The 24,590-nt window shown below is 43.8% G+C and overlaps 1 protein-coding gene across 1 annotated transcript in view; it reads left to right on the plus strand.

The window, feature by feature from the left end:
• The window catches only part of LOC129698547 (collagen alpha-3(VI) chain-like), a 130,244-nt gene that overhangs the window by 88,368 nt on the left and 17,286 nt on the right, over positions 1-24,590 (plus strand). Inside the window, exons 3-6 of the mRNA XM_055637626.1 lie at positions 7,848-8,450; positions 9,895-10,506; positions 11,855-12,460; positions 23,399-24,013. Coding sequence (XP_055493601.1) covers positions 7,848-8,450; positions 9,895-10,506; positions 11,855-12,460; positions 23,399-24,013 — 2,436 coding nt within the window. The remainder of the gene's footprint in view (positions 1-7,847; positions 8,451-9,894; positions 10,507-11,854; positions 12,461-23,398; positions 24,014-24,590) is intronic.

Here is a 24,590-nt window from a genome sequence, read left to right on the forward strand (position 1 = left end):
GGCAGTGAAGAAAGCTAATGGCATGTTGGCCTTCACAACAAGAGGAGTTGAATATAGGAGCAAAGAAGTCCTTCTACAGTTGTATACAGGACCCTGGTGATAGATGTTATATGTTAAAAGAATGGAGCGACTGGGCTTGTATACACACAAATTTATAAGGATGAGAGGGAATCTTATTGAAGATTATTAAAGAATTGGACACGCTAGAGGCAGGAAACATGATCCCGATGTTGGGGGAGTCCATATCCAGGGGCCACAGTTTAAGAATAAGAGGTAGGCCCTTTAGAACGGAGATGAGGAAACACTTTTTCACCCAGAGATTTGTGAATCGGTGGAATTCTCTGCGTCAGAAGGCAGTGAAGGTAATTCTCTGGATGCTTTCAAGAGAGAGTTACATAGAGTTCTTAACGATAGCGGAGTCAGGGGATATGGGGAGAATGGGGTACTGATTGCGGATGATCAACCATGATCACAGTGAATGGCGATGCTGGCACGAAGGGCCATATGACCTATTCCTGCACCTATTGTCTATTGTCTATTGTCTATTGTCTATTGTCTATTGAGAACATGCAGACACCATAGAGTCACGCACCCAAATTCAGGATCAAACCCGGTTCTCTGGCACTGTAAGGCAGTAGCTCTTCCACTACGTCACCATGCTGCCTAATAGTGGTTTGTAAATACTTTATTGGACATAATGTTCAAGGTAAAATAACATGCTTAAGATGTCTTTGAAATATAGCTTCCTGTTCGTGATCACTCTGTACTTATACAAACCATTAGGCTCCTGCCCTGATGGTGAACTTGACAATTGAGATTTAACACCAGTAGTACCTGATACTTCAATCACATAGAAACATAGAAACATAGAAAATAGGTGCAGGAGTAGGCCATTCGGCCCTTCGAGCCTGCACCACCATTTAATATGATCATGGCTAATCATCCAACTCAGTATCCTGTGCTTGCCTTCTCTCCATACCCCCTGATCCCTTTAGCCACAAGGGCCACATCTAACTCCCTCTTAAATATAGCCAATGAACTGGCCTCAACTACCTTCTGTGGTAGAGAATTCCAGTGATGTTGCAAAGCATTTGGGCCCCATTATATCCCGCAGTATTTTTCTGGGCATTTGAGGGCACAAATCCACCTCAATATGAACGTTCTAAACCAGCGCGTTCACAGGATCCCACTAGAAAGCTGATTTAAATGGACTTTAATTTACAGCAATTGAACACTAAATTCCTTCCATTTGGCCTATAAATTAATGTAAATGAGATTTAAAAATCATGTTTTATTGTGAATTGTTTGTGAATATTATTTGGACACTTAGGCTATTTAAAAATGTTAATCATTTATTAAGAAATGGATAGATGTTTAAATCTAGTAATTGAAGTCTGAAATTAGCTACAATTGGGTAACTAACTAATTATATGCTTTAATTTCAGGTCATCCAAGTAAGATTATTTTATATTTGTTTCAGAATGCTTCAATCTATGATAACTGAAAATTTCATTCAGTTCTCTTAATTATTAAGAAAGTTATGGGCTTTTGACTGTCCACGATCACAGCTTTTTTGTTATGTCCATAGAAAATCAATAGGGAACAAGATGCTAATTTCCGAGTATGAAAATGGCCATAACCTTTTAAATACTTGAGATATGAAAGTGAATTAGGTGTCAAATTAAACTTATTTTATGCTTTATCTGATGGGATAAATTGCAGACTTGATTTTTTAAATCACAACATTTTGTAACATTGCTACTACAAATGTTTGAAAGCCGATCGGAATCTCTTTGTTTCCTAATCTCAATCAATTGGTTTATAAGTTCTCCTGAATATTCACTGCAAAGTATAGTGCAAATCCATCTATGCAACAGACCAATAACACCAACCAAATTTTATCTGACATTAAGCAGTTGGAAAGCTTTCACTTGGCTTTATTCCGATGTTTAAAAGTATGAATAGTATTAGAAATGCATGTTTGGGAATTCATAGCTATTCATTAACTTCTCATACACCAATTTGGGTCATTTACAGGTATTTGAGTGGATCAATAGAGCTTTTTCCTGCATGCTAACTACTGTAGCGAATATCATGGTCAGGTTATCAATATTTTGGTCTTGTTCAGTATATCGGTTAATAGACAATAGACAATAGGTGCAGGAGTAGGCCATTCGGCCCTTCGAGCCAGCACCGCCATCCAATGTGATACTGGCTGATCATCCCCACTCAGTGCCCCATTCCTGCCTTCTCCCCATATCCCCTGACTCCACTATTTTTAAGAGCCCTATCTAGCTGTCTCTTGAAAGCATCCGGAGAATCTGAATCCACCGCCCTCTGAGGCAGAGAATTCCACAGATTCACCACTCTCTGTGAGAAAAAGTTTTTCCTCATCTCCGTTCTAAATGGCTTACTCCTTATTCTTAAACTGTGGTCCTTGGTTCTGGACCCCCAACATCGGGAACATGTTTCCTGCCTCTAGCGTGTCCAAACCCTTAACAATCTTAATTATAAAACTTTTTTTTCCTCTTTATAGGAAATTCTGCATTATCTGATCTTTAGTTCACAGCTGAACTCACTGGGGCATTTTTCAGCTGCAGAGCTATTTTACTATCCAAATACATCTGTTTTCCTCAAGAATGCCAATCTTCATATAATGTCTTCAAATTCTTGACCTCTTATCTATGATTTAATACGACGGCTTTGTCACTTTAAATTTCAAATTTATGACTCCACCAGCTGTTCTCAAACATCATCATGCATATTTCTCTGTCGACTCTAAAGTTTCTAGATGTTCTCTTGCACATGTTTGATGGTACTTACATATTATCAACCTATCATTCGATGGGTCCTTGATCTGTGTAAGTATGATACGATTGGATGTAATAGAACTTCATTTATCCCAGGAGGGAAATTAGTCTGTCAACAGTCATAAAACGCAACAAGATACATGAAACATGAAATTAAAGTGACGAGTGGCTAGGCCAGGGTGTGTAAAGATTGGGGAGGGGGGAAGGGGAGTCAGTCTACCCCACGACAGAAGGGGGAGGAGATGTGCTGTTTGATAGCTGCAGGGAAAAAGGATCTTCTGTGGCGTTCAGTACTGCATTGTGGTGGAACCAGTCTGTTGCTGCCTGTCCCACTGAGTTGCTCCAGCGTTTGTGTCTATCTTCGGTGCGCTGTGTATGTTATGGTGATCCTTTGGTATTCTTTGAAAGCGGATTCAGGTGAATTTTAGAATCAAAAGCTTCTGCATGTTGCCTGGCCAATATGGCTTTTTTTTTTCAATTTGAATAAAGCCCTTCAAAAATGTCTCATTGTACAAACTTATTCACTACTAGACCTATGGATTTCTCCCATGTCAGAGAAACTGGTCCAGGACATTGCACAGATTTCTACATGAGATGCATAAAAAGGACAGGTATCTGGCTTGCTTCTATCATCCTGAATTGCTACATCCCAGTTATTCTTGGCTCTCTCTTTGTTTTCATCAGCAATACTCTCATGATCGTTTCCCTGTAATGTAATTTCCTCCACCTCTCAAACATGCTAATCCACACAATTTGTTCCTTTAGCTGTGATCGCCATTAATTGTTCGATCCCAAGACTCATTTATTCTTCGAACGCAATTGAAATCCTGACTATCTCATTCTGTCTGCTCTCTTGCAACACATACTTTTTTGACAAGGACAGACACAAAATGCTGGAGTAACTCAGCGAGGCAGACTTCAGAGTCTGAAGAAAGGTCTCAACCCGAAACGACACCCATTCCTTCTCAAGGTCTGTCCTCAGCAGAGGCCTCACCTTTGTTCCCCTCCGTCCCCACCTCAATGAGTTCCACGTCCGCCATGATGTGGAGCTCTTCTTCCGTCATCTCCGCATCGAAGCGTTTTTCCATGGGTAGGAGTCCTCGCCCCCCCAGTGATGACCCCATATCCCGTCTCCTCTTGGACTCCCCCTCATGGCCATCTACCTGCTTTAGACCTTTTTATTTAAAACAGCCGGCAGGACATCAACCGCCTCAACTTCTCCACGCCCCTTTCTCACTCTAACCTCTCCCCCCATGAACGTACAGCCCTCCACTCACTCAGCAACAACCCAGACTGGGTGATCAAACCCGCCTACAACGGAGGTGCCGTGGTAGTCTGGCGCGTTGATCTCTACAAAGCTGAGACCAGGCGCCAACTCTCAGACACCTCCTCCTACTTATCCTTGGACCATGACTCCACAGACGAGCACCAGGCCACTATCTCTCGCACCATCACTGAATCCATCCACTCCGGCTCCCTATCCAACCTCATCGTTCCCCAGCCCCGCACGGCCCGATTTTACCTTCTCCAAAAAATCCACAAATGGGACCATCCCGGTAGACCCATTGTTTCTGCCTGTTCGTGTCCCACCAAACTTATTTCCACATACCTCGACTCCATGCTATCCCCCCTGGTTAAATACCTCCCTACCTATGTTCAAGACACCTCACACGCTCTTCGCCTACTCCAGGACTTCCTGTTTTCAGGCCCCCATTCCCTCATCTCCACCATGGATGTCCAGTCACTCTACACCTCCATCCCCCACCAGGAGGGTCTCAAAGCCCTGCATTTATTCCTCTACCGTAGAACCAACCAACCTCCGTCTACAAATACTCTCCTCTGCCTAGCGGAGCTGGTCCTTACCCTTAACAACTTTTCGTTTGACTCCTCCCATTTCCTCCAAATACAAGATGTAGCTATGGGCACGGGCATGGGCCCCAGCTATGCCTGCCTCTTTGTAGGGTACATCGAACAATCCTTGTTCGAGGCGTACCATGGCCCTATCCCTGAACTCTACCTCCGCTACACCAACGACTGCATTGGTGCTACTTCCTGCACCCGCACACAACTCACTGACTCCATCCATTTCACCACTAACTTCCATCCTGCACTTAAATATACCTGGACCATTTCCGACATTTCCCTACCATTTATAGACCTCACTATCTCCATCGCAGATGATAGACCTCTGACCGACATTCACTATCAACCCACTGACTCCCATGGCTATCTGGACTACACTTCTTCCCACCCTGCTTCCTGTAAGGACTCCATCCCCTACTCCCAATTCCTCCGTCTACGCCGCATCTGCACCCAGGACGAGGTGTTCCACACCAGGGCATCGGAGATGTCCTCATTCTTCAGAGAATGGGGGGTTCCCCTCTTCTACTATAGATGAGGCTCTCATCAGGGTTTCTTCTATACCCCGTAACTCTGCTGTCACTCCCCATCCCCCCACTCGTAACAAGGTCAGAGTCCCCCTTGTCCTCACCTTCCGCCCTACCAGCCGTCACATACAACAAATAACCCTACAACATTTTTGCCACCTCCAACTGGACCCCACCACTGGCCACATCTTCCCATCTCCTCCCCTGTTTGCTTTCCGCAGAGACCGCTCCCTCCGTAACTCCCTTGTCAATTCGTCTCTTCCCACCGAAACCACCCCCTCCCCTGGCACTTTCCCTTGCAACCGCAGGAAATGCTACACTTGTCGCTTTTCCTCCCCCCTTGGCTCCAGTCAAGGACCCAAGCAGTCTTTTCAGGTATGGGCGAGGTTCACCTGCACCTCCTCCAACCTCATCTATTGCATCCGCTGCTCTAGGTGTCAGCTGCTCTACATCAGTGAGACTAAGCGTAGGCTTGGCGATCGCTTCGCACAACACCTCCGCTCGGTTCGCAATAACCAACCTGATCTCCCGGTGGCTCAGCACTTCAACTCCCCCTCCCATTCCAAATCCGACCTTTCTGTACTGGGCCTCCACCATGGTCAGAGTGGGGCCCACCGTAAATTGGAGGAGCAGCACCGCATATTTCACTTGGGCAGTTTACACCCCAGCAGTATGAACATTGACATTTCCAATTTCAGGTAGTCCCTGCTTTCTCCTCCCCTTCCCAGCTCTCCCTCAGCCCACTGTCTCCGCCTTTTCCTTTCTCTTTCCCGCTCCCCCCACCCTCACATCAGTCTGAAAAAGGGTCTCGACCCAAAACTTTGTCTATTTCCTTCGCCCCATAGATGCTACTTCACCCGCTGAGTTTCTCCAGCATTTTTGTCTACCTTCGATTTTCCAGCATTTGCAGTTCCTTCTTAAGTACAAAGGTGAGGTAGATTGATGTGTTAATCATAGGGTCTATACTTTACTCTTACATTATACAAAAGTCGCGATTTCCTGGATCCGTATGCAGTGGAGTACAAAGGTAAGGATGCTTAATATGTCTTCTTCTTGCGTGTGGCAGCACAGCCTAAAGTTGTAGGCCTACTTGTTCTATTTGATCTTGTTTGTGCACGTCGGGTTGATGGTATTTGTCAAAACAGGGTGGACCACGTGAAGGTTGCAATCTCTCACCCCGCTTAATATGTTAATAACTGATACTAGATCGCGACTTCTCGGTTCTGCGTGAAACGGGATACAAAGATAATAACACTGAATGTATTACTAGCAAATGTGTAGGAAGGAACTTCAGATGCTGGTTTAAACTGAAGATACACACAAAAAGCTGGACAGGCAGCATCTCTGAAGAGAAGGAATGGGTGATGATTCAGGTCGAGACCAAAATGTCACCCATTCCTTCTCTCCAGGGATGCTTCCTGTCCCGCTGAGTTACTCCAGTTTTTTGTAACTAGCAAATACTGACTGGTGGCTTCTGATAGACGCTTGTGTCGAGGTGAGGAAAATGAATATGTTGACAACTGATACTAGCTGGCACCCTCTGAACTTCGCATGCACTAGAGTTCAAAAGGTAGTGGCAACAAATGTGTTAACAGGAAGTCTGTGCATATTGGAGGTATAAATGGTGGTGACAGTGGGTATGTTAGCTAATAAGTACTAGCTGACATCTTCTAAACTGCATGGAGAGGAGTTCAAAGGTTGGGGAAATGAATCTGTGAAAAAGCAGATACTACCTGACGACTTGTTTTTATGTATTAATGAATAAGCGTGTTCGGTATTCGGAAAAACGCAAGGAGTCATGGGATTTGTCAAAGGTCACTCGTGATAAACATTCTCCAGAGCTGAGCTGCTGCATGTATACAGAGCTGCGTTTCATCCACAGTCAGGATCGAACCCGGGTCTCCAGCACTGCAATCGATGTTGGATTGCTACTGGACCGTCCCCGTCCCCTTCCGAGTGTCCCATCGCTGTCCGGGTGCGGCCGGAGATGTCCGGGGTGACCCTAGACTGACGGGACACCAGCCGGAAGCAGTGACGGCCCAGGCTGACAGTGCTAACTCCACTGCTCCAAGCCGGCATCCCGTCAGTCCAGGGCTGTTGGTTAACCCGGCGGGACAGGCAGAGCTGAGCTGGAGTTAGCGTTTCTTCTCCTCGCTGGCTGTTAGCCTGTGCCGCCACTGCTTCGGGCCGAAATCTCCGGCTGCACCCGGACAGGGTTGGACACTAGAGAGGGGTGAGGGATGGCCCAGTACTAATTCAATAGCACTTGCAGCACCGGAGACACATGTTCAATCCTGACTACGGATGAAACGCAGGTCTGTATACATGCAGCAGCACAGCTCCCGAGAATGTTTATCGCTCGTGACCTATGATCCTGGGCATGGGCAGTCAGAATACCGAACTCACTTATTGTACACCTTCAACAGCCTTTGGGACGTCTACAATACACTGTGTTTGATTGGAGGGAACTCGAGAACGAGCTCCTGAATGCGGCTTGGAATGGCCGCGGGACTCTGCACGTATCTTTAACACCAAGACCCGGTGTGCGACCTCTCACCACCCCGGCGTGGCTTTAATTTCGCCATCGCCAGCCCACATGACATCTTGGAGAGATATGTTCACGTTTTTCCATTTGTCTTTCCCTTGAAAGCGCAAGAATCCGCTGACATAGTTTTCCTAATTGATGGATCAAATGAGGTGGAACGTGCTGAATTTCAGCTCATACATTCCTTCATTGCAAATATTGTTGAAGATCTTAATATTGGCCCCAGTGCCATCCAGACCGCTGTGGTGCAGTACAGTAATGTCCCGAGTACCGAATTCTATTTAAAAGCATACAACACAAAAAGAGGAATTCTCAAAGCCATGCAACATCTTCATCAGAATGGTGGACACGATGCCAATGTGGGATTAGCCCTCCAGTTCCTGATGGACAATCACTTTGTTGCAGAAGCTGGAAGCAGGGCAGCGGAGAAGGTTCCCCAGGTATTGATCCTTATAACCTCCAGACAGTCCACAGATGATATCAAGAGTGCAGTGTTTTTGTTGAAGAAGTTGGGGACCTTTATATTTGTTGTTGGTGTGAAAGACGCTGATGCAGATGAAATGAAAAAGATAGCGACTGATCCTTCATTTACTATCCTCCTACCCGACGTCCGACAAATGGCTTCCGCACGAACACAGCTGATGCCCCTGCTTTCATTGGTGGCCAAGAAACAATTGGTGATTGAGGTGCAAGAATCGAAGGCTGAAGGTGGGCAACTTCAAACATTTCTATGCATTATTGTATCTGATTGCGTCACTCTTTGCTTGTTACTTTCAACATTCATTCCGTTCACCACGGGCACACAGTGGCTGCAAAGTGTACATTATAAATGGCAAATGGGAGGAGAAACGGCAGATGGACTTTAATTTAAGCATTTAGGTGTTGCACTTTGGGAGGTCAAATGGAAGGGGAAAATATACAATTAGTGGAGGTATGTAAGAGTATTAGATCCTATAGAAACATAGATAGAAACATAGAAATTAGGTGCAGGAGTAGGCCATTCGGCCCTTCGAGGCTGCACCGCCATTCAATATGATCATGGCTGATCATCCAACTCAGTATCCCGTAACCGCCTTCTCTCCATACCCCCTGATCCACTTAGCCACAAGGGCCACATCTAACTCCCTCTTAAATATAGCCAATGAACTGGCCTCAACTACCCTCTGTGGCAGAGAGTTCCAGAGATTCACCACTCTCTGTGTGAAAAAAGTTCTTCTCATCTCGGTTTTAAAGGATTTTCCCCTTATCCTTAAGCTGCGACCCCTTGTCCTGGACTTCCCCAACATCGGGAACAATCTTCCTGCATCTAGCCTGTCCAACCCCTTATGAATTTTGTAAGTTTCTATAAGATCCCCTCTCAATCTCCTAAATTCTAGAGAGTATAAACCAAGTCTATCCAGTCTTTCTTCATAAGACAGTCTTGATATCCCAGGAATCAGTCTGGTGAACCGTCTCTGCACTCCCTCTATGGCAATAATGTCCTTCCTCAGATTTGGAGACCAAAACTGTACGCAATACTCCAGGTGTGGTCTCACCAAGACCCTGTACAACTGCAGTAGAACCTCCCTGCTCCTATACTCAAATCCTTTTGCAATGAAAGCTAACATACCATTCGCTTTCTTTACTGCCTGCTGCACCTGCATGCCTACCTTCAATGACTGGTGTACCATGACACCCAGGTCTCGCTGCATCTCCCCCTTTCCCAATCGGCCACCATAGATAGGGTGGACAGTCAGGATGGAACTTTCTCCCAGAATGGAAATATTAAATACTTGAGGACATAGCTTTAGGATGAAGGGGCAAAGTTCATAGAAGATGTGTGGTACAAGTATTTTACACAAAGGGTGGTGAATGCCTGGAATACACAGTTGGGATGGTGGTGGAAGCATATACAATAGTGGCATTTCAGAGACTTTTGGATAGGACACATGGATATGGAGGGTTTGGATGGATATGGATAATGTGCGGGCGTTTAGAGTTGGTCTTGACATCGTGTTCGACACAGAGATTGTTCCTGTGCTGTATTTCTATGTTCTTTGGTCTAACTTCTCCATCATGGTTTGAGTATAAAAACTGAATTTATTTTTCAGATTAAGCAAATGATTTGAGACAAATGTTTCTATTATTCAACTGATCAAATGTTACTTTGCAGCCCAAGTCAGCAAGAGAGACATAATATTTCTCATCGATGGTAGTTCCAGTGTGGGACACGAAAACTTTTTGGAAATGGTCAAGTTTATCTCAAACATGGTCAACAAATTTGTGATCGGATCGGACTCTGTGCAAGTTGCAGTGGTTCAATCCAGTGATGATCACCGTCTGACTGAATGGTATTTAAACACTCACACGACGCAATCTGCTTTGCAAAGTGCTCTGACGAGACTCAGAATGAACGGTGACAGGGAGGTTTACACTGGTGCGGCGCTGGACTACGTTTTCAAAACACACTTTACCAGAGAGGCAGGAAGCAGGAAAGAGGATGGAGTCCCCCAGCTTTTGGTGGTCATCACTGGAGAAAGATCTGTGGATGATGTCAAGGCACCCGCAGATGCCCTGAAGCGGGCCGCTGTAATGACCATTGCCATTGGAGTCAAGAATGCAGATCAGGCACAGATAAAAGATATCGCAATCGACCCCAGTTTACTCTTCTACGTGGACAGATTCCAAGATCTGCACGGGATAAAGGAACGAGTGATGGCACCCCTCTCAACATTGGCCGGTGTAACTATCACTTATGACCAACCAACTGAACCATCTATTAAAGGTATCTAACCTTTTAGAAACTACTTTGGCTTTGACACTCTCATTTTATTACTATTGAACTCCTGTCTGGTACATTACAAGATCATCCATTTTCCAGATTTGCTTATATTTAAAGCAGTCGTTTGTTTGTATTTAGTAATTACTTGAAATTGGTTCGATTTTGTGTTTTGTGAGAAAACATTGTCTACTTCCAGTGAAAAAATGTGTATGTAGGGTAGTGTTAATGTGCAGGGATCACTGATTAGTGCGGACTCGGTGGGGCGAAAGGTCTATTTCCGCGCTGCATTTCAAAACTAAACTAAATCTGAACTGCAGGCCGCTACTGAGCCTCGATATATGTTTCATCCATAACAAGATAATTTAATGAATAGATTTAAAAGTTATTAATAAATTGCTAGTTTTCAATTGCTGCCAACAAATGTATTTGTTTCATCGAGATTGTCTTTTCCATTTCTCACGCTAATAATGCCCCTGAATGTCAAGGGTAATTGAATAGATGTTCTCTTCTTGTTGATGGTCATTTGGCATGGATGTTACTTGCCACAGTTAATTCTCCTGCCTGTTTACATTCTGATGGGGCAGCAAGATTAAATGTTCCTTCTGGATGGAAACGCCCATCGTTTCAGCTCAATTGCTGATCGATTGCTGAATACAAAGTGCATGTCAGTGGGAGGTGAAGGAGATCATGCCTAGATACCATTGCATTTCAAATCATACCATCATACAATATGATACAACTGTACTTATCTCATAGGGAAACTGGTCTGCCACCAGTCAAAAGATACAGTCACAAGGCATTGAAGGTGTCATGTGCATTACAATAATAATGACATTTAAGTGACCAGTTATTGCACCGCACATATATAATATTGCACAAACATGAAATGAAATAATCAAGTGGAAAAGTCCAGGATGAGGGATGTGCAAAGATGGTGGGAATAGTCTGTTGCTGAAGGTGCTCCTTGGATTGCCCAGTGTGTCATGGAGGGGGTGAGCTGCATTGTCAAAGGTACTCCGTAGTTTGAGGAGCATCCTCCTTTCCGAGACCACATCCAATGAATCCAACTCTGTTCCCAGGACGGAGCCAGCCTTCCTGATGAACTTGTTGATTATGTTGGCGTCCACAGTCTTTGCCCTGCTGCCCCAGCATTTTCATTAGTAATTGGAAAGTCTATTAAAATAGTTAGGCCGCTTAACTTATGTTTTAAGTTTTTAAGAAATGAATTATCTCCATAGCTTAAGAAATGACTTACTCCCGAATTAATAACAAGCCATACCGTTATTTAATAGAGTTTGTAAATGTTGATATTACATTGCATTAACTGTGTATTTCATTTGTAATGGAACAGAGGTGGACAAGAGGGACATTGTGTTCCTTGTTGATGGGTCATACAGCAGAAAAATAAGAAAATTGCCTATTATCCAGAGCTTCATCACAAAGACAATTGAAGCCTTTGACATTGGCAGTGATGCTGTACAAGTAGGCCTGGTGCAGTACAGTGATAGTGCAAAACCTGAGTTCTTTCTAAACACCTACTCATCAAAAGATGAAATGCTCTCTCACGTACGAAAACTCCGACAGAGAGGTGGCACCGTTCTCAAGACAGGAGAAGCCTTGAAATATGTCCTGAAATACATTTTTAACAAATATTCAGGAAGTCGGCACGAGGAAGGTGTTCCCCAGTTCCTTGTGCTCATCACAGGTGGAAAATTGAATGAGGATGTGAAGCAGACCAGCGACGCACTGTCACGAGCCGGCATTAAAACTTTGGCCATTGGATTTGAGAATGCCATAATGCAACAACTTCAAGAGGTTACTTTGGATGCCAACTTGGTTTTTGATATGAAAGACTTACGTTCTGTTCCAGAAGTACAGCAAAAAGTCCTGTTCTCCTTGTCAACTCTGAATAAACCCACACAAACCCCCGGGCTGTCTATATCTCCAACTATCAAAGGTAAATGAATTTTGAACTGCTGTGCTGAAGATAGACACAAAATGTTGGAGTAACTCAGCGGGACGGGAATCATCGCTAGGGAAAAGGAATGGGTGACGTTTCGGGTCAAGATCCTTCTTCAGACTGATGTCAGGTGATAGGGTGATACAGAGATAAGGAAGTGTGAGGTGTGAAAACAGGACAAAGGGGATTGGGATTAAGGAAAATGCCAAATAGATTATTGTCAGTTGGGAGAAGGTAACAACAAAGCAAACACAGATAAAATGTAGTCGGAGACAGTCAGACTGGTCAGAGAATGGGGAAGGGGAGGGATGGAAAGAGGGGGTTGCTTGAAGTTAGAAAAGTCAATGTTCTGATCTAAGCTGAATTATGTGAACAAAAACAGCACCTTTCTCCACATTCCACCAATCTTCTGCAAAATGACAGTATTTTCATGGCAATATGAGGCTTCAGCAATAAATGAGAAACTTTCAACTTGAGATGTTAACTCTTTTCCTTTTTCCAAAGAGCTGGCTGACCTGCTGAGTGTTTCCAGCATGTTCTGTTTTGCAACAACTATGAAACGTTTTGAATCTTGGGGTTAAAGTGAAGTCGAGAATATTCTTTGACCATTATTTTTGGAAAATATCTTTGTAATACAGTCCCTGGGGGGGGGCCTTTGTGGCACAGTTGCTGCCTTACAGCATCAGAGACCGAGGATCGATCCCGACTATAGATGCTGTCTATACGGAGTTTGTACGTTCTCCCCCTGACCTGCGTGGGATTTCTCCGAGATCTTCGGTTTCCTCCCACACTCCAAAGACGTACAGGCTTGTAGGTTAATTGGCTTTGTATAAATGTAAATTGTCCCAAGCATGTGTAGGATTGTGTGCGGGGATCGCTGGTCGGCATGGACTCGGCGGGCCGAACGACCTGTTTCCGTGCTGTATCTCTAAACTATTGCATACTCTAAAGTTTTCAATGCACTGTAATTTGATGGGATCATAGGTCACTGGGAGAAGAGCCATTCAGTTTCCTTCAAAAACATCAGGGATCTTATCACAATGTCAAAAATGTAGCACAAAATTCATGGTATGAATCAGGAGATGTTTTCTGCTCCAGCTCACCTTGTTGGCACTGGACCCCTTTCTTTGTTGCAGAGGTTATACTATTGTGTTCTGTAGGGAGGAACTGCGGATGCTGGTTTACACCGAAGATAGACACAAAATGCTGGAGTAACTCAGCGGGACAGGCAGCATCTCTGGAGAGAAAAAATGGGTGACGTTTCAGGTCGAGACCCTTCTTCAGACTGAGAGTCAGGGGAGAGGGAGTCTAGAGTCTTGAGTTTAAACATATGGAGGGGTAAGGTGGGAAAACGACCGATCAAAGCAGGTGCTGAACAAGGAAATGTAGAATGGTTCATTGTTAGCGGAGGGGAAGGTGACAACGAGGCAAACAAACAGAAAATCTAAGCAGGAGGACAGTGAAACTAGTCATAGAACTAGGCTGGGGGAGGGGTGGAAAGAGAAGGAATTCAAGGGTTACTTATGTTAGATAAATCAATTTTCATACCGCTGGGTTGTATGCTGGCCATATATTATTATGCTGAGGATAGACACAAAAAGCTGGAGGAACTCAGCGGGAGAGTCTGAAGAAGGGTCTCGACCCGAAACATCACCCATTTCTTCTCTCCAGAGATGCTGCCTGTCCCCACTCAGTTATTCCAGGATTTTGTATCCATCTTCGGTAGCACTCGGACAATAATTGGATCCCCGAGAGATAGGTAACTTTTGCTCTCTGATTGGAAAGAAAGCCATGTCACAGTGGAGGGAGACAACTTGGTCCTATTTCTGGCAGTGGGCTGGGACAGTGCACTTGTTCAGCTATCAGTTCCAGAGTAAAGTACAAATGTAGGGAATATTTGCTACAACTCTACAAGACACTCGGGTAGATGCACAGAATCTCTTGCCCAGAATCTCTTGCCCAGGGGAATCGAGGACTAGAGGACACAGGTTCAAGGTGAAGGGGTAAAGATTTAATAGGAATCTGAGGGGTCACTTTTTCACACAAAGGGTGGTGGGTGCATGGAACAAGCTGCCAGAGGAGGTAGTTGATGTTGGGTCTATCCCAACATTTAAGAAACAGTTAGACAGGTACATGGATAGTCAAGTCAAGTCAAGTCAAGTCAAGTTTATTTGTCACATACACATACGAGATGTGCAGTGAAATGAAAGTGGCAATGCTCGCGGACTTTTGTGCAAAAGACAAACAACAAAACAAACAAACAATTTATAAACACAATCATAACACACATATTCTTAGGACAGGTTTGGAGGGATATGGACCAAACACAGACAGGTGGGACTAGTGTTGCTGGGACATGTTGGTCGGTATGAGCAAGTTGGGCCGAAAGGTCTGTTTCTATGCTGTATCACTCTATGACTCTATAAGTCTATGACATTAGCTGAAATATCCTGTATATTTATGGTCTCCTTTGTTAAGGAGGGATGTGTTAGATCCAGTTTAGAGATGCTCACTCCGTTTAGTCCTAGATTCCTGGCATATCTAATGAGGAATGTTAGAGTAGAGTGTGCTTATACTCATTGGAATTTAGAAGAATTAGATGTGGCTTTGTCAAACATAAAATCCAGAGGAGGCTTTGCAAGGTAGGTCTTCCTCTCTGTGAGGAAATCCAGAATCAAGGGTCACAGAATAAGGTGTTGCCCCATTTAAGATGTTAATAAAAACGTTTTTGTTTCTCTCAAGAGGATCTTTGGAATTTTCTGTCCCGAGGGATGTGAAAGATGGAATCATTCAAAGTCAAGATGGACTAATGTTTTACACATATGGAGGTCAAGAGTTGAGGGGGGAGGACAGGAATGTAGAACTGAGCAGAGGATCTGATCTGTCATAATGTTATTCAAAGATGGACCAATGGTTATTTTATGTGACATCATCTTTTCGTGTTTATTAACTAGCCGAGAACTGCCAGTTAATAGGATTACACAGGTCTGTGCATTCCTTACGTTTATGTCAGCAATGAATCTAACAACGCAAATAGGAGGAACAGCATCTCATTTCTTGCTTGGGCAGCTTACAACCCTGCAATGTCAATATTGATGTACCTAACCTCAAGTAACCCTTGCTTTCCCTCTCTCTCTCTCTCTGCCCCTCCCCCACTCTCGTTAATTTTACTGATTGTATACACCCTGGTCACCTCCCGTCAGCTAACAATCAACTATTCTACATTTTTGTGACCATCATCTGCTTTGATTTGTCGTTTTCACACCTTACCCCTCCTTATCTCTAGACTCCCTCTCCCCTGCCTCTCAGTCTGAAGAAGGGTCCTCCTGATTAATTTTACTGTTTGCATGCCTCGTTGTCACCTCCCCCTCAGCCAACAATGAACGACTCTACATTTCCTTGAGCATTGTCTGCTTTGATCTGTTCTTTTCACACCTTATATGTGCTTTGTACCCTTCCATATCTCTTGTATCCCTCTCCCCGGACTCTCAGTCTGAAGAAGGGTCTCGACCAGGAACGTCACCCATTCCTTCTCTCGAGAGATGCTGCCTGTCCCGCTGAGTTACTCCAGCATTTTGTGTCTATGCCAACTCCACTGCTATGCTCAACCCTGAGTCCAAGCTCAGAGTCTAGTTAGACTGAACTGTGGAGCTAGATATACCCAAGAATGAATAGGTTAACCTATGATGACCGTTGATCGACACTGGGCCTGTACTCGCTGGAGTTTAGAAGAATTGGGGGGTACCTCATTGAAACTTACTGAATAGTGAAAGGCTTGAATAGAGTGCATGTGAAGAGATATGAGATATTTCCATTAGTGGGAGAGTCTCGGACAAGAGGTTATAGCCTCAGAATTAAAGGACGTTCTTTCAGGAAGATGAGGAGAAATTTCTTTAGTCAGAGGGTGGTGAATCTGTTGAATTCTTTGCCACAGAAGGCTGTGGAAGCCACGTTAGTGGATATTTTTTAGGCAGTGATAGATAGATACTTGATTAGTACGGGTGTCGGTGGTGATGGGGAGAGGAGAATGGGGTTAGGAGGGAGAGATAGATCAGCCATGATTGAATGGCAGAGTAGACTTGATGGGCCGAGTGGCCTAATTCAACTATCCTTTATGACCTTATGACCTTACTTCCCATCTGGATTCTGCTGGCTTGAAAAAATTTAACCACTTGCATGGAAAAGGTATGTAAAGGCAGATGGCTTGCTTTATTTTACATTATTAAAATCTATTTAACTGATTTAAAGCTTTCTGGTCCTTAAGGACATTTAAACAGAGTGAACAGGCTTTTGACAGCAGAGTGCCATTCAGGTGGATTGGCCGGTGAAGAGGACATTTGCTTTCTTAGGTCAGAGTATTAAAGTCAGAACATTATCTTGTAATTTTACAAAATTGCACGAGGAGCAATGGTGAAGCTCTGGCCACTAGAGAATATGGAACAGCACTGGAGAGGTGGCAAGGACATTCACCAGGAGCTTGTCGGAAGTGGAAGACATCTGTTAAAGAAAAGCTTAGATAGGCTGGACTAGTTTTCCCTGGAATAACGGAGGCGGTGGTGTGACCTGTTCAGAGGTGCTGTATATAAAATGTATATAAGAGGTACTGTATATAAAAAGATAGTAGGCACAGTTAGGGGACAAATTCAGAATCTTTTTCCCATGGAAGGGGTATCAAAATCAAACTGGTGGCATCAGGTGAGAGGAAAGAGTTTTAAAGACATCTTGAAGGGTAATAATTTTACAGTGTGTAGCTAGAACTCGCTGCCAGAGAAGCTGGTGGAATTAGATGGAATTTCTATCTTTAACAAACATGTATGGGCCTGTCCCATTTATGCAATTTTTTAGGCAACTACAGGCGACTAGTTTGTCGCCACATGTTCGCTGGTGGTCGCCTCAGTCGTGCAAAAAGTCGTAGCGTCGTTCTGGTCGCCGTTAAATTTTCAACATGTTGAAAACATTTCTGCGACAGTGAGTTTGACGCCGATGATCGTAGCTTGACTTCTCCTGACGTGGGTGCTGTCGTAGGTTCTCGCCAGGATGACGTAGGTTGTCGCGGGTTTTTCGGCGACCTTCTATGACTATGACAGTCGCCGGCAGTTGCCTAAAAAATTGCCAAGTGGGACATGACCATTAGCCAAGCACTTAAATAGCCAAGTCGTGGAGATTTATTTACCTCTTTTAGGAAAGTGGGTTTGTCAAGGACATAGTGAGCGGAAGTGCCTATTTGTGGCTGTACAAATCTCGCACTTTCTGAGGCAAAAGTGGGGTATCAGGGTCTGTCATCTGAGGTCCAGTAGCCACACGTGGCCCATCAGGTTGATCAAACTGTGAGGCCTCCTACTAGGTTGGACCCATGCGACCACAAAAGACCAGCGTGATTATTTGATGCCATGAGAGAGAAAAACAAAGCATTGATCAGAAGATGGACACAAAAAGCTGGAGCAAATCAGCGGGCCAGGCAGCATCTCTGGAGAAAAGGAATAGGTGACGTTTCGTGTTCGAGAACCTTCTTCAGTCAGGGGAAAGGGAAACAAGAGGTATAGATGGTGATATAGAGAGATATAGAAGAAATGAATAATAGACGTGCAAAAAAGTTATGATGATGAAATAAACCGGCCATTGTTAGCTGTGGGATAGGTGAAAATGAGTTTCAGGCAATGAGACTCAACTGAAGATGACTGAAGTCAGTGAGACTTGGATTGGGGAGGGGGGATGGATTGAGAGGGGATGCAAGGATTACTTGAAGTTAGAGAAATCAATGTTCATATCGCTGTGTTGTAAGCTGCTCAAGCGAAATATGAGGTGCTGTTCCTCCAATTTGCATTTGGCCTCACTCAGATGATGGACGAGGCCAGGACAGAAAGGTCAGTGTGGGAATGGGAAGGGAACGGGGGAAGGGACAATATCGTTCTATGTTCTATTTTCCGTCTTTGCAAGAAAAAGACTGTTTGAAGTGTAAAAGAATGTTTGTTTTCATGGCCAATCCTATTTCGGTGACCCATTTGCCACATCTATCAAAGTTTTTTCCTTTTTGACAGTTTTAAATAGTACTACCACAATCTAATATGGTCAACCTTGCCAGAACTGGTGACATACTTGCACTGCTGGTGTAGTGATGCGCATTACAAATGTACTGAATACAAAACACATAGAATTATTGAAAGCTACAGCACATAAATCGGTCCTTTCAACTCGCGTTTATGTGCTGATCATAATGCCTATCTAGTTTAATTCAAAGATACAGCCCAGAAACAGGCCATTCTGTCCACCGTTTCAGCGATCCCCGCAGGTGAACACTATCCTACACATACCAGGGCCAATTTACATTTATACCAAGCCAATTAACCTACAAGACTGTACATCTTTGGAGTGTGGGAGGAAATCAAAGATCTCGAAGAAAACCCACGCAGGTCACCGGGAGAACGTACAAATTTAGCGGAGGGATGGAACCCGGTGCTGCAAACACTATAAATAGCAATGTTACAAAATTTTGAGATTTAAAAAATCAAGTCTGCAATTTATCCCATCAGATAAAGCATAACAATAAGTTTAATTTGGCACCTAATTCACTTTCATATCTCAAGTAATAAAAAAGTTATGGCCATTTTCATACTCGGAAATTAGCATCTTGTTCCCTATTGATTTTCTATGGACATAACAAAAAAGCTGTGATCGTGGTCAGTCAAAAGCCCATAACCTTCTTAAAAATTAAGAGAACTGAATGAAATTTTCAGTTATCATAGATTGAACCATTCTGAAACAAATATAAAATAATCTTACTTGGATGACCTGAAATTAAAGCATATAATTAGTTAGTTACCCAATTGTAGCTAATTTCAAACTTCAATTACTAGATCTAAACGTCTATCCATTTCTTAATAAATGATTAACATTTTTAAATAGCCTAAGTGTCCAAATAATATTCACAAAAATAAAACATGATTTTTAAATCTAATTTACATCAATTTATAGGCCAAATGGAAGGAATTTAGTGTTCAATTGCTGTAAATTAAAGTCCATTTTAAATCGGCTTTCAGATTCAGATTCAGATTCAATTTTAATTGTCATTGTCAGTGTACAGTACAGAGACAACGAAATGCATTTCTAGTGGGTTCCTGAGAAGGCGCTGGTTTAGAACGTTCACATTGCGCTGGATTTGTGCCCTCAAATGCCCAGAAAAATACTGCGGGATATAAAGAGCCCAAAATGAGCTACTCGCTATAGAAAACTTTATTTACAGGGTTCTTAAGAAGCCCCTTTTAATGTAAAAATAAGGTACATACCTTTAATTGTTTGCTTTATAAAACCCTGGGGCTGCGAGAGGTTGCGGGTTGAGAGAGTGATTTTTAAGCTACTATAACTATTATACAAAGCCATAAAAACTAATAATACCTTTTGCGACGGGGTCTTTCAGCGATTTTTTGTTAATGATTTACTAGGCTGAACATTTTCGATTGCAACAGCCTAGTAAAAATCGCGTTTTAAACCCGCCCCCTCTATCAGCGCCAAAATCGCGGACACGGTGTGGGGCAGATTCTCAATGACGATTCAGGTAGGTTTTGTAACATACCTACTATAAGGCAACAATTCTACCGCTGCGCCACCGTGGCACCTACCCTGACTCCATTTGCCCGCATTGCACCTGTATCCTTTGACTCTTATCTTATCCAAGTATTTGTCCCAAAGCCTTTTCAATGTCCTAACTCTATCTGCCTCCACTACTTCCTCTGTCAACTTGTTCCAGAGATCCACCGTGTGAAACATTTACCCTTCAGACCTCCTTTGCATGTTTTGCTTCTCACCTTAAGCCTTTAGTTCCAGATCCCCTATCCTGAGAAAAAAGATTCAATTTATTCTGTGTATGCCCCTCATAATTTTGTATACCTCTCAGCCTCACACATCCTGGTGAAAACACACCTCGGTGGTCCAATCTCTCCTCATACCTCCAACAGCGCAGTGAATTTCAATTTTAATGTCCCAGTGAATTTCATTGTCCTGATGTGTAGGAAGGAACTGCAGATGCCGGTTTAAACCAAAGATAGACACTAAAAGCTGGAGTAACTCAGCGGGTCACGCAGCATCTCTGGAGAGAAGGAATGGGTGACGTTTCGGGACGAGACCCTTCTTCAGAAGGAGACTATTCTCTGCATCTCCATATGCCTGTCTAAAGTCTTTTAAATGCAACTAGTGCATCTTCTTCAAATACCACCCACTGAGCCTGTATACACATACACATACTGTATACAGAGGTAGACACAAAATGCTGCAGTAATTCAGCGGGACAGGCAGCATCTCTGGAGAAGCTTTCTCTCTCCTGGGATTGCAGTCATAGACAGATACAGGAGAGAAACCGGTTCTACAGCTCGTGAACCCATGCCAATCATTGAGCATCCATCGCTACACTAGCCCATTTTATTCCCCTCGCATTGCCATCAACTCCAGAATCGATCATTGAGGTACGTACTGGGGGCATCCTACAATCTAGAAAGTGAGGGAAGATGAGTCGAAACGTAACCCATTCCTTCTCTCCAGAGATGCTACCTGTCCCGCTGAGTTACTACAGCCTTTTGTGTCTATCTTTGATTTAAACCAGCATCTGCAGTTCCTTCCTATACATATATACACATATATACACACTAGACTAAGTGGGACCCGTTGGGTCCCATGTTCACATGGGAGGGCTGGGTCCCCCAAAACAATATTCCACCTCTCCACTAATTCCAATATTGGTGGCCAGTGGTGGGGGGGGGGGGGGGCTTTCTGGAGCGCTAGTATGGGTGTTGTGGGCTGAAGGGACTGGTTTCCAGAGGGCTAATATGGACATTGTGGGACAAATGGATTCTTGGTGGCAGCTCAGTCACTCAAGCCTGATGTGCTGGCAGCTCACTCATGGCTGGTGGGCTGTCAGTTGACTGACGGCTATTCCTTGAAATTTCATTTCAAGCAGGGTGCACGGCCACCGAATTCAAGTGCAGTTTCATACCACTTCAAGCAGGGTGCAAGTCCACCAAATTCAAGTGCAGTTTCATACCACTTCAAGCAGGGTGCAAGGCTACCAAATTCAAGTGCAGTTTCATGCCACTTCAAGCAGGGTGCAAAGCCACCAAATTCAAGTGCAGTTTCATACCATTTCAAGCAGGGTGAAACCACCATAAACCCACCATAAAGCCACACAATACACCACAGAACATCATAGAAGCATAGAAACATAGAAAATAGATGCAGGAGGAAGCCATTCGGCCCCTCAAGCCAGCACCGCCATTCATTGTGATAATGGCTGATCGTCCCCTATCAATAACCCGGGCCTGCCTTCTCCCCATATCCCTTGACTCCACTAGCCCCTTGAGCTCTATCTAACTCTCTCTTAAATCCATCCAGTGACTTGGCCTCCACTGCCCTCTGTGGCAGGGAATTCCATAAATTCACCGCATAAATACCACCCACAGTTCAGTAGACATTCAGTGTGTTCACTTGATTCGCAGCTCAGACAGAGTCATGACCTCTCCCTCCGCCATCTTGCAGAGACTGAGCCACACCCACATTTCTGAGATTTATAATCCCTCCCCCTCCCACCGGAAGGGGCGTGGCCTTCATTACATGATTGACAGGAGAGATTCTCAACATTTTATAAACACTATTAACACTTGTATTTTTCATTGATGGGAAGAATCCTCTGCACCTGATGAGTACAGGGGGACTGAGTAAGATAGCCAAAAATCACAGGCTAAGTGGTAGTGTTTTATCTAAAATCAATATACATAGCAAACAGGAAGTTGTCAAGCTTAGTCTTTTAATCATTTTTTTAATTTCAAACCAACCAGCACCACCAACAACCATTTGCTGTGCTTTTATTTCAAACCATCCACCACCACCACCAACAACCATTTGCTGTGCTTTTTCAAACCAACCAATTTTTCATTTTCAAACCACATTAAGGGCACTCAAGGTCAGTAAGACCACAGTTTAGTGGACATGTGTTCAGTTTTATTCACAGCTCAGACTGAGAGATGTGACCATCTCGCTCTCCCATCTTGCAGAACCTGACTGAAGCACTGAACAATTCCGGGTTTTATAGTCCCTACTGAAGAGGCGTGGCCTTCAGGAGAGAGAATCTCAACATTTTTTAAACACTGTTAACTCTTTTATTTTTCGTCGATGGGAAAAATCCTCTTGTCCTGCGCAGCAGAGTGGGATTGGGTAAGATGGCCAAAATTCACAGCCGTAAGTCGCAGCATTTTTTCTAAAATCAATATACAGAACAACAGGAAGTGGTCAAGATCAGACTTTTAGTAATATAGATATGCACACACATCCGCAAAAATCCATACACACAAAAACCAAACAATAATAATGCAATAATAACAACAATAGTCTATGTAGTTCAGAGATTATTTGAGGTTTAGTGTTTAATAGCCGAATGGCTGCAGGGAAGAAGCTGTTCCTGAACCTGGCGTTTCAGTTTTCAGGCTTCTGTACCTTCTTCCCGATGGTAGGAGTGAGATAAATGAGTGGCCAGGGTGGTGTGGCTCTCTGATGATGCTGGCTGCCTTTTTGAGGCAGCGACTCCGGTAAATCCCTTCGAATGTGGGGAGGTCTGAGCCAGTGATGGACTGGGCAGTGTTCACAACTTTTTGCAGGCTTCTTCGCTCCTGGGCATTCAAGTTACAACCTGATCAGTATGCATTACTGGGGTCACTGATCAGTACGCTGAGTTTCTCCAGCATTTTTGTCTACAATGTGGTTTTGTATAATTGCAACATGACATGCCAAACTCTTACACTTACAAACTCGTGCCATCAGTTTAAAGCAGAAGTATTCAGATTTTGATGATAAAACTGAAAATTAAGTGCTATTTCAATTAATCAAATAGTGTCACACTTAGAACAAATCTTGCTCTTGATTTATATACATATTTGTGTCTAATTCCCTTTTTAGTTCCAACAGAAGCTGACAAGAAAGACATTGTGTTCTTAATTGATGGATCATTTAATGTGGGAGACACAAATCTACCAGCCATCCGTGAGTTCATCAAAAGCATAATTCAGACCCTGGACATTGGAACTGACAGAGTGCAGGTCGGCCTTGTACAGTACAGTGACATTGCAGAGACCGAGTTTTTTCTAAACACCTATTCACGGAAAGGTGAACTAATCGCTCGAATCAACAAACTCACACTGAGAGGCGGCACTCAGCTTAAGACTGGGGCAGCGCTGAATTATGTCCAGAAATATGTTTTCACCAGAGATGCGGGAAGCAGGAAGGAAGACAGTGTTCCGCAGTTTTTGATTCTCATCACAGGTGGAAGATCAAAGGATGATATCAAAGCACCATCAGATGCGTTGCTGCGATCGGGTGTGATGACCATCGCCATTGGAGCTGAGAACGCAGTAAAGCAGCAGCTCCAAGAGGCAGCTTTGAACCCCAGTTTGGTTTATCACGTGAAGGAGTTTCATTCACTTCCAGAGATACAGCAGGCAGTGCTGATGCCTTTATCCACTCTGAATGGTGTGAGGATCATTTCTGAGTTGCCAACCTTGAAGAGCATCAATGGTATCTGAATTTAAACATTGCAATTTAATACAATGTCTGGTGTTGCTGCAAATTAATAAGTATTACGAGGAATTACTGCCTGTGAATTATATTCCCTAAATACTTAGCGAGACAATAGGAGAAAGCTGCTTATTGCTTAAACCCTTTTAAAAACATTGAATAAGATGATGGGTGATTCATCACAAGGATCCTTGGTCTCCACCTGTCATAGAGTGATACAGCACAGAAACAGGCCCTTCGGCCCAACTCACCCACATGTCCCAGCTACACTAGTCCCACCTGCCCGCGTTTGGTCCATATCCCTCCAAACCTGTCCAATCATGGCGCCTGTCTACCTGTTTCTTATACGTTGGGATAGTCCCAGCCTCAACTACCTCCTCATGCAGCTTGTTTCACACACCCACCACACTAAGCGTGAAAAATACTCCCCTGAACATTAAACCTATGTCCTCTGGTCATCGATTCATCTGTTCTGGGCAAGAGACTCCCTCGTGATTTTGTATACACCTCTATAAGTTCACCCCTCATCCTTCTGTGTTCCAAGGAATAGAGTCCCAGCCTACTCAACCTCTCCCTC

This window comes from Leucoraja erinacea, chromosome 7, assembly GCF_028641065.1.
Source record: "Leucoraja erinacea ecotype New England chromosome 7, Leri_hhj_1, whole genome shotgun sequence".
NCBI lineage: Eukaryota > Metazoa > Chordata > Chondrichthyes > Rajiformes > Rajidae > Leucoraja > Leucoraja erinaceus.